Source organism: Poecilia formosa, unplaced genomic scaffold, assembly GCF_000485575.1.
Source record: "Poecilia formosa unplaced genomic scaffold, Poecilia_formosa-5.1.2 Scaffold34, whole genome shotgun sequence".
Classification (NCBI taxonomy): Eukaryota; Metazoa; Chordata; class Actinopteri; order Cyprinodontiformes; family Poeciliidae; genus Poecilia; species Poecilia formosa.
This window is the reverse complement of record NW_006799973.1, coordinates 3,241,860-3,253,457: the sequence shown is the minus strand read 5'-3', so window position 1 is coordinate 3,253,457 and position 11,598 is coordinate 3,241,860. Positions and strand designations below refer to the sequence as shown.

The following is an 11,598-nucleotide window of genomic DNA, read 5'->3' as shown; positions in this document are numbered from 1 at the left end:
TCCATATTATTTTTCTGTTTTATCTTTTACCTGCATAAGATTAGCAAACAAATCTTAAGATCAGAGATTGAAAAAGTCCCCATCAGTTAAGTAGTGATTTAATTCATTAAGTGAAAAAGTCTACTCAAACCAAGCCGGCCTTGTGTGAAAAAATAATTGCCTATAATTGTTAAATCATGAATTACCCACATTTTCAGACAGCTGAGTGCTGCGTCGTAAGGCACACTTAGGCTTTAAATAGAACCTGTCAAAAAATGAAGCAGGCTAAAAGTTTTTAAAAAGCAAAACTTTATGCCTGGGTTTAAAGAAACCAAAACAAAGTCACTGACATCATTCTGGTCAAAAAACAGTTTCTAAGAATTTGAGACTCCTGCGAACTAAAGTTGAGAGCCTCTTTTTAAAATGAAGAAAACATTGAACAGCGGTTAACCTTCCTAAGAGCGAGAGGTCAACCAAAATTACTCCAAGAACACATCAGTGAGTCATCAGAAACTACCCAGAACAACATCAAACGCTCTGCAGACCTCACTCGCCTCAGGTCAGCGGATGAATCAACAAGAAAGAAACCGTCTCCTGCAGACTTCAGGTCGTCCTTTCAAAAGCCAGCAGTAATTTGCAAACCTTTTCCAGGACACAATCCTTTTTGCACCTACAAAGGAAGTACGCTGCCTCACCTCTACGCGCAACACAACACAGGAGTCCATGTCACCACATGTAAAGTTTAATAGCAGGAAAAAACTAATCTTTCAGTATTTACTTTTGATAAATATTGCCTGGTGGCTCAATAACGTATATACCTTTGCAACAGGAACAAGATTGAAGATGTCATAGTTAGTCGTATGCTTACATTATGATTTATGGTTATACGTAACTCCATATCTAATAGATCATCATGAAACTTAAATTTGTTGTTTTATTTAGTGTCATATTTAAACTTTTACCTCTTTAGAAAGTCTCTGCGTTTACCTTTGTCTTACCTTTGTATCAACCTATGATAAAGGTTGATACATTTATCATAACTCTGATAAATGTATCAACATTAACAAAGAATTATGAAGAATTTCATATTATAAAACATTCTCAAAGAAGTTAGACTTATTTAATTAGTAATTACTTTTTTGGTAAGGATAATGTTTGTATGCGTGTCTGTGACATCAGTATTATAGTAAATATAGTAAGAAGGATTTTTTTATGTCTGGTTTTCTGGTGAAGTTTTTGACAAATGTCTGTTAAATTTTGAGAAAATTAAATGCAAATAAAATCTGGAGAAGCTGATAAGAGAAAAGAAAAATGCTGACATTGCAGTGGTTAAGGTTAACAAGAGCAAACTTTGGTCTTTTAATCATCCAGACATTAATTTCCATCAGATCCTCCATCATTTGTTGACAATCTATGTAAATATATGTAAATATTTATGCCTCATACAGATTTGACCTGAAACTGATCTCAGCTATTTGCAGTTTTAATGCAAAAAAGTTTAGGTGACTATGCAGCTCAAACTCTTCCTCATGTTTCACACAAAAACTACAAGAGCAACCTAAAACAGCTGTGAGCTGCAGCTTTTAGCAGATGTTACTAAAGTGAAGGTAATGATATATTAATGAGGACAACTTTCAGGAGCAGAACAAATCCGCTGGTAAAAATAAAAGCATTTAAAGTGACTCTGAATGCAGTCATGTATTAAAAATAGATCCTTTTCAGTTTTAAAATCACTCTAGTCTTGAGTGTTTCTTAAACAGAAACAAACACAAACTGATATCTCTTTAAATATATATATTTTTACAGTTATCTGGTGTAAATAAGGTTGAAATGAGTTCTGGACAACTCATTAGCAGTGACCTTCAATGTGTAGTGATTTAATTGAAAGGGGGAAAAAAGACAAAAACCCACCAGTGCATTCCCTTTAAGGACCCTGCCTATATATAGATCAACCACAACATTAAAGTCAAATGGATGAAGTAAATAACATCGATCTCCTCATTATAGTGCAACGTTCTGCTGGGAAATGCTCCGTCCCTGCAGTGTTGGTGGAGATGGGACATTGACACAAACACTCCTGCAGACAAAGCATCGTCCCGGCTGGATGACGCCCCTCTAACACACTCCGAAGGCTCAAAGAGCCGAAGAAAGCGTTTCCACAGCAGGCTGCAGGCTTTCAGGATGAAAACGGCAGATTCATGAAAGCTCGATTTTTAACACAGAAAACCCGAAACACCTGCAGCCAGCTGAGTCCTGTGGACAATCAGCTGGATCAGGACTGTTCTGGCATCTGGAGGCAACAATAGGAAGATTATCATGACGATGGTTTTACTCATTTTAAATTAGTCATAATCGCACACTGACAAATTTAGAAAAATCCAACCTTTAAAATTTTCTCCAACCCTCTTTTAACCATTAATAATAACACATGGGACAGCTGATTGGCTTACAGAGCAACCTTAGCACCATCATAAAGCCTAGAGGCAAATAAAAAGAAGGGTATTCATTTATTATTATTTTAAGAAAGGCTTGAGTTACATTTACTGTGGACCCCAACCTAACTGTGGTTTAATATTCACCCATTTGTGACTTTTTTCTATGGAATCTGAATCCAATTTATTTGTGGAAAATGTTCCTATTCACACATTTTTGTAGAGCATAAATTAAACATATGTGAAAGAAGATACAGATTGGGCAGCTGTGATATCTTTGTGTAATGCTACTTGACACGCTATTGGCTGGCTAATTAGCCAATCCAGGAATGCCGTTTATTTTTCCTTGGCGCCTCCAAGAGCGGAGATGAGGAAGACTTTGGACGTTAGCTTCTCTGGTGAAAAAGAGGATTTTCACTGTATAATAACTAGGGTTTATTTGGTGTTTGAACTATTAAAATAGGCAGTTTCAAGCATTTAGGACGTGGGTCTCTGGAGGCATTTGCAGATTTCAGCCCGGTAGCGGTCCTTAATCCCAACAGAAACTGGGGGTCCATCATATCGTATGCCATTAAAACATTCCTTTCTTAGCCCAGATTTTTCCCCCTCACTCAGTACTCAAATTAAAGGTTGGATTTTTATTTTTATTTTTAATCAACAGTGGGATTTCCCATTGCAATAAAATGTTAATTTCATTTGATTACTTTTGACTAATCTTTACCAGGGTTGTGATTAAATTTAGCAGAGATTTCAAACTGCCTTTATTGACGTTTGAGGCCGCTAACATAAATTAATATTTAGAGACGTGTTCAAAATCATTAGCAAGTTTCCTGAACGAGTCCCTCGCCACAGAGGGGACTAATTAGGCGATCAAAAGCTTGAAACACTATTGACGCGGCTGAGTTGAGTCCATCGCTCTGGCAGGAGTTGCTAATGTGGACGGCCAAGTTAGCGTGTTGAACAGTAAGCAGTGCTGCAGCCTGCTGGCACGTTAACAAGGCCCTTAAAAGATGCCCAGAATTAATAGATCAGGACAGTCGTAATGATGGGAGAAGTTGAGGGACACATTTCTCATTTTAATTTAAGGGTGTCAGTTTTACTCCATCGTTTTATTTCTCTGCGCCGTTTCCCTGCGTCGCCTTGTCCGTCTCATCTACGCCGTTTAAACAAAGGCAAGTAAAAGTAAAGGTTCGGCGAATGTTACTCGGGATAACGAGGGAGATTAATTTCACACTTCAAAGGTTCTTGGTTGCTCTCTCTTCTCTTTTTGGAGCCGTCTGATTATCTAGCATCTGCAGAAGGGTTTTGATGTTGGACACATGGTTCATTTAGAGCAGTTAGGGACAGACTTACAAGACACACACACACACACACACACTGTAACGAAAGGGAGACGCACACTTTTCTGTGCCTGTGTTTGCAGCACAGTGGTTTTATAAAAAGTGTGCACACTCCTAGTTTAATTCTAAGATTTAAAAAATTTAGAAAACGATGAATAAATTCCAAATATTCCCTCCCAACTTTAATGTGACATACAATATATCCTGTTCAAATTACCTGAGAACCAAACAGATCTGCTAGGGTGAAAAAAAAAGGTGCAATAGTCATGTTGCATTAGTGTTTGCACAAAGGTAATCTAATGGGGTTTTATTTTTAGATACATTTTGACTGAATTTCAGCACCCAGTTTTCTTTGATGGGAATCTATTAACATCTCACATCTTTACCTAAAGATGCTGAAAGATTCTCCAAATCTGCAGTAACCTTAAAAACGGACTCAGATTTAGTTCTGTATTCTCATCTGGCCAACACAGAACTTTACACATCATCTTTAGCATGTAGGTTTTGAGTCAGGGCACACCAATATTTGAAAATGTCTATAATTTAATTGACGTGGACAAAAACATGATCTCCATTTGAGGAAACGTGGCAACAGAAAACAAATGGGGGAGCAAAATGTTTGCAACAAACTCGAGTTCTCATCTTAAATATTAGTATTAGATTAGAAGTGTGCCATTGATGCAGCCAGGTTATTGTGACCTATTTCATTTTTATAATTTTAACAGATTTGTTTATATTTCAGTAAAACTTCATGGGATAAATGTCACATTATGGATGGAGAAAGTTTGGAAACGACTCGTCGCAGTCTAAATTTTAACAGGAGTGTGTAAACCTTGTAGCTTTTAGCCGCTGCATGTCGCCTTGAATGGTTTCATCAGACTTTCACAGTATCATCAAAAGAGCAGCTTCAGGGCTCAGGGAGGGACACAAAAAATGCTGGAAAAATTAACCGTTGTCAATTCACTTAGAATGTTACAGTCCACCAAAATGTTACACATAGTCTGTATTTATTCCCACTTAGAACAATGGTAACAAAACAAAGACAACAAAAGAAAAAAACAGTAAATAATTCTCTGGAAGTTTTTTTTTGTTGTTGTTGTTGCCGTTTTTAAGCCTCCTGTTCGGCTTCAGTTTTACTAAAAGGGCAAGTTAGCCTCCGGCAGAGTCTCTGGAAAAGAAACCCAGAACTTCGTAGTCTGAAGGAGATGCGAGAGGAGAGAAAATCATCCATCAGGAAAATGCAGCTCCTCTCAGATTTGTCCAAAATTTCCATCTGAGCCAAAAACAGCAGCCTAATATTTGACCATCACAAAGTCGGTTCTGTATCTGTACGCCTCGGGGTGAACCGGAGAAACTTACAGTTTGTGTTCCTCCACCTCCTCACCCATTCCTGCGAGTCTCTCACCCACCCAGCGCTCCTACACTCCCTCTTGGTCTCCCAGCAGGTCCGTGTTGTTGCTGCTCTGTGGGGGGGCGGGAACGCGGCGAGGTGACGGAGGCGGAGGGCTGTGGCGCTGCTGCTGCTGCCGCCTCGGACTGGTCCCCCCTCCGCCCTCACTGTCTGTGTTGGATGAGGACGGCGGTGGGGGCGGAGGTAGCCTCGGCAGCGGGGCGGAGGAGGGCGGTATCCTTGTGGACGCCGACCCCAAACAGCTACCGGATCTCAGGCTCTGGATCCTTCTGCACTCCTGGCAGATCCTCACGTGGCTGCAGCTGCGGGCGGGCAGCATCACAGGCGTGGGGGCCGGCGGAGGCGGGGTGGTGTTCGCTCCGAGCGGATCATCTAGGATCCTTTGGGGCCCGGGGCCCAGATCGGGCAGTCCTGACCCTCCCGCCCCACCGGTCAGGGGGCCGGCGCCGCTGTACAGCTTCCCGTTGCTGAGCCGCATCTCCCGGACCAGGCGCAGCGGCCGGGGCGCTCCGAGCGCGATACGGGTCGGGTGTCGCAGGGCCGCCGAGCTGCTCAGGGGTCGTCTGCGGCGCATGCGGGAGCTCTTCTTACAGGAGACGGCGTTTCTGAACTCGGTGATCATCTCTTGACAGACAGACACCTGGTGGAGAAAAAGGAAGGGAGGAGGAAAGGAGGAAAGAAGGGAAGGAGAAGGGAGCAAAGGAAGGGGAGGTGCCACAGACACAAAGTAGGCAGGCAGCACAACAGGACAGTGGTAAGGCAATACAGAAATAAAGCAGAAGAAAAACAATAATATTTAAAGGAAAAAAAACAAAAAAACAAAGGAGCTCAAAAAGAAGGAGGCAGCACCAAAGCAGAAAAACACACAGTGGGTGTAGCAAACAGAGGAGTTGCAGGTGAGGCGAAATCACACATCGACAAACGGAGAGATGTTTTAAAACAGGAACAAAGAGGCGATGGGGAGGACGTGGAGATGGATAGAGATGGGAGGATAGCAAAGAGAGTTATTACAATCTAAACACGCAGAACACCAAAATGTTCTGTAGAATATGAACACTTCATTATGAAACGATGAACAAACAGGCAGCCGGCAAACTCAGGTGGACATAAACAAATCTCACAAGGACAGACACCTTTCCCATCCACAAATCTCTTTCATCCTTCCAACGTCACGACTGCTGTTATTTGAACACACGACAAACAAAATGTATTTACATGCAGCTGCATCTCTGTAACTTAGTAGGTCATTAACAAGTCAATTTATCCCAGTAATCCAATTCAAAAAGCAAAACATAGATTAAATTGACGCTTAACTTTCTTCTAACAGGGGGTGTGGAGGTGTTTACGATCAAACACCAGAGATGTTTTTGAAGATTTTATTTTTCTTAATTCTGATCTTAATTAACTAATGTAAACCCCAAAGATCAACAAAGAGGATTTGTTTTAATATGATGTTATAAATGGCCATATTACAGACAAAATCATGGAAAAAAACAGCCAATTTAACAAATGTTGGGCTGAGAGTCACAAGGGTTTAAGTCCCACAGCATCATTACCACAGAGGACAGAATCTGAGCCTATTAATGGAAAGCTAAGTGGAAGGAAAAAGCTTTACAGGAAAAAAAGTGTGCAGGGATAACTCCAGCCTTGAGAGGATTGTGAAGCTAAGCCCAGTGAAGAGGGTGTTGAGATTCACAAGGTGCAGATGGCAGCTGGAGCCGGAGCTTAAAAACCATCACACACATCCAGACCTGGGGCTTTAACTGTGTTATGCAGCTTGTCAACCACAAAGTCAGAAGCTTCTTACTTTGACTAAGGAGAAAAATTCAAACTGCTCACTGGTCCAAAGTCTTCTTTACAGAATAAATTGAATTTTGCACTTGCAGTCAGAGGTGATTTGGGGAGCCGTGGCACCTGCTTGTGTTGCTCCAGTTTGTTTTATACAGTCTGAAGTCAGGAAGCAGAGAAACTTATGGGCACTCTGCTGATGAGCTTTATGAAACTAATGTGCCACCCACACTCGACTTAGAATAACTGCATGTTTATGTTAACTTTGTTTTATTTCAAATTTTCACATAAGCACGCACAACTTAGCAGAAACGAGATAATTATGAAGTCAGTGCTAAGACAAAATAAATACTGTATGTAGAAAGCTTTGATTTTAAAAGTGTTTGTACAAGTTTACTATGTTTCCAGGTCTATATTTAGAGTTGTAGAAGTACTGGAAACATCATGAGATCAGCAAGTTGGAAGAAGTTTGATGTTGGACTTTTCATCACAGTGAGAGGAGACTCTGGAAGTGGACATGCTCAGCAGAGGAAACACGTTTCGTATAAACGAACTTGGCTGGTTTCTAACCAGCTTCATGAGCCAACGCCTGCCTCACTGCCACAGAGGGACGAGCCATCAGCTGCGGCCGAAATGCCTGATACTTTAGTTTGCAGAGTTACTGAGGATATATTTTTGCACTGTTGATTCTGTTCATGACAAACTGAGCTTTTATAAGAGCCACAACCCAAAACATGTGAAGCTGCAGCTGCAATTACTGTTTATGTAATTGAAAAACACTGAAAATGCCTGAATTAAGGATTAGCTGAGGAGATATTAGGGGTGTTCAAAGTGTGGCCCGGGGATCCATTTGTGGCCCTTGCAGTGATGTTGTGCGGTTCCCAACTTGCAATTCAAAATTGCAGGTATAGGTGCATTTTTTTTTTTAATCAGGGTAAAATTATAACAAACAATTTTCTTACAACAAAAAACAGAAAATACAAAGTATTTGTCTTTTTATAAATAGAACCACATCTGTGTAGAGACTTTTTACTGAAAAGTTGCTGTACCTCATTGAAAGTTTATTTAATTTATAAAACAGCATTTCAACAAGGATTGTGAAAGGAACTCAAATCTTCTTTTAACAATAAATTTGTTCAATCAAACCCAAAAGAAAAACTGGATTAAATTTATTTTAATTTTAAGTTTTGGATCCAAAATAAATTACATTCATTTTCTACAAAAAACAACTATATTGCTTGATTTCATTTTAACATTTCCCATTTGTAAATTCTTTTGACACTTCAGCTTTTGACAAAAAGTTTGGCCTCCCATGTTTTATTCAGTACTTTACTAATAAAGAACATATTTTATTCCCTTAACCATGTCCACATGCTCTGATCGGGGGGCAGCTCTGATCGGGGGGCAGCTCTGATCGGGGGGCAGCTCTGATCGGGGGGCAGCTCTGATCGAGGGGGCAGCTCTGATCGGGGGGCAGCTCCACCGTGCAGCAGAAGGTGGCGGGAAGCTTTGCACTTAAAGATGTTACACCACAGGTGCTTTGTGTGGGACTACCTCATAATTACACCAAAATATGAAAGTAAATAAATAAAAATATGCCTGAAGAAAAAAGCAGATGGTGCACGCAAACACTATTTGAAAGTCCCAAAGAGTTTTCCATCACTGATCTCTAGGTTTTTGTTTATTCAGCTGGAAAATAATGAACACTTGATGTCTCAATAAATTTTAGTCTGTTTTCATTTGCACAGCAACTTTTTGGATTAGATTTGTTTTCTTCACACAGCGGAGGGAAACCGACTGGTGGATCTGGCGTCACAACCTACATCTCATTAAATACCATGGTTACAGTGGACCAGATTGGCCAGAAAACCAGAATAATCAAAACCCCATAGAGAATCTATGGAGTGATAATCAGAATAGTCATCAGACCCAACAATGCAGATTGAGCACATTTCAGTATCATAGCTTTTTTTATTGCTTTATGTGATTAAAATGCCTGAATTCACTCATCAGGATGTCATTTAGGGCTGCAGAGGCATCATTTTTCATTCATGTGGTTGGAGAAGAGATGCATCTAAAAGCTGCAGGATAGTAGCTCTTGCGGATTGGACATTTGGTAGAGAAACTTTCATATCATCATAAAATGAAAAGCAATTATCAAAGTTAACGTCGTAATTTCTTGACGTCTCTTTGTGTACGGAGAATTTCTGAGCTATAAGAGTTTCACTTTTTGAGTTGAAATAATGAAATAGGCTTTAAAATTATTCCACTTGTTTGGACCGTCATAAATTACTGCGATGCACCTGTACACACCACGGACAATTACTGTTTTCCAAAAAATATGAAAAGGTCATGTGCTCACATAAACAGAAACAGTACTCGTTCTTGGAGAACAGACACTGATGGCCGGATGAGAGGGGGTGCGCGTGTTTCAGAGAGATAGAAGAAGACGCACAGTGGGATGGGTGAGAAGTAATCCAATAATGGAAACGAAGAATACCAGCGTACATGTGAGGCATGTAAAAGAAGATACATCATGACATTTAATGCCAGGGGAAAAAAAGATCACTCTACTTGTTTAAGCAAGCAAATATTGGCATTTCTCAATATTGCTTATCCGATTTATTAGATTTAGCTCACAAACACTTGCTGCCACATTGTTAAACACCAAACACTCACAGGGCACATTGACACAAACACAGGCAAGACCATGCTGCATATTTTGTTCTGCTTGTATTCTTTTCAGTCCAGAGTTGCACACTTGTACATTCCTTTCATAATATCGGTTCATAACACTGAAATGTTAGAGAGCACACACGAAGACGAACAAATAAAAACAGAACCGGAAATATAAAATCTGGCCACTTCTTGCACACGACACGACACCACAAGACACACACACACACACACACACACACACACGCAAACAGGAAACATAATCAAAAAGGCTGGCAGGATGCCATGGGAACCTACTGGGGTGTGTCTGTGGGGTCGGCGAGGGCAGGTATGGGGGCATACCTCATCAGTCTCTGCCGAGCGGCGCGTCGACCACACAAACTCCATAATAGCCACAAACACGGCGATGATGAGGCCGCAGATCAGCACCACGAAGATGCCCCCAATGTTTTCCATGCCCAGACCTGCAGCGGGCCACAGGAAACGCATCGTCTTCAGGTTTAATTCCTTTTCTTTTAGAGCAATTGTGTTTGTTACTGAGGTTTTTTCCCACTCGAGTCTGCAGCGGTGAGCTTCGTTTATTCCAGAGAGCTACTTTTCTCCAACTCACTAATATCAGTCTGCATAAATAAACACTTATTTAGTTTTCAAATCTATAAACACTGGACTAAAAGAAAAGGTTTCACATCTTAGTTGCTTATTTAATCATTTTGTTCCTTAAATTCAACATTTTAATGAAATCATTATCAATAAAATGGTTTTAAGACACAAAATGAAAACTCAATGAATTGATAGTCAGGGTCACCGCCAAGCTTTTTGCTTTCAGTATAAAAGACAACAGCAGCACTTGCTCTGTTGTGTTCAAGGACGAATCTGGACTAACCTTTGCTTTCAACACAGCAAAATTAGAGTCATAATTCACATTTTATTTAAAATTGAAAAACAGTAACATGTTTTTTTATGAATTATGCTGAGGAGTCATAAAATGCTCAAATCTAATGTACAATTTAACTTCATTTGCTGCGTTTCTTGAAGAACATGCATTCAAAGCTTTTTTTAGATTTATTTGGTTCTGCTTCCGACCCAAAACACTCTTACAAAATACGACAGACTGATGTGACCCTTTGGTTAACAAAAACTCCTCAAATCTATTTTGTTATTACTTATAGGAGTCACACCGCTGTTTGATTTTCTCAAAGGGTCCGATTGGTGCATTTCCAAGCTTTTCACTCATAGCCATACCTTAAGAATATTTCGCAAACTGATTTATGAAAGAAAGTTTTTTGTTTTTAACAGATTATACAATTACTGTCATAAAATGAGAACAGTTTCATAATCTGCTGTTTCTGCTTTTATAACCTCTACACATAATAACAGACAATCTGCAGGAGGGGGAATGAGTCTGACAGAAAATGCTGTCATCTCGCGTTACACAACATGTGCAATCGTATTTTTGGAGCTTGACCCACACTTGGCATCGAAACTCTAGATTTCCGAGCCCCTGCAGCTTCACTCATCAGCACTGTTCCTACAAGATATGTCGGCAAGTCTTACTTGTCTCAACTTTATGTAAAAGCTTTTATGTGAGCAGATACTTGTATCCTATTTTTGCCAAACGGACGCGTTTAAGAGATAAACTCTTTTTACACTGGGGCTGGGACTTTAAACACAAACTCTTACACACTACCTGAGACAAACAGTTTAGTTTAGTTTGCTGTCCCTTTACAGCGACATCAGGACAGACATCAGCCATTAGCTGCAGTCTAGCAGAGAGTGAGGAAGCCATTAGTGGGGACATTAGAGAGGATGAGGCAGCAGAGAAGAAAGGCAGCTCACCCTTGGCACGGTGGTCCTCCTCTTTGGGACACTGGCCTCCGTCCCACCACCCCCTCTTCAGAATCTCCAGCCTGTTATTCTCATGCAGCTGGAGGATGGCCTGCGTGATCTCTTCTCTGAATGGAGATCCTGGCAG

The 11,598-nt window shown here is 40.5% G+C and overlaps 1 protein-coding gene across 1 annotated transcript in view; it reads right to left on the bottom strand.

The window, feature by feature from the left end:
- The window catches only part of LOC103136826 (glutamate receptor ionotropic, kainate 5-like), a 32,879-nt gene continuing 21,281 nt past the window's right edge, over nt 1-11,598 (bottom strand). The window contains exons 10-13 of the mRNA XM_016670433.1: nt 11,463-11,591; nt 9,969-10,090; nt 1,009-5,802; nt 1-977 (exon numbers count right to left, since the gene is read on the bottom strand). Coding sequence (XP_016525919.1) covers nt 5,170-5,802; nt 9,969-10,090; nt 11,463-11,591 — 884 coding nt within the window. The 3' untranslated portion in view covers nt 1-977; nt 1,009-5,169. The remainder of the gene's footprint in view (nt 978-1,008; nt 5,803-9,968; nt 10,091-11,462; nt 11,592-11,598) is intronic.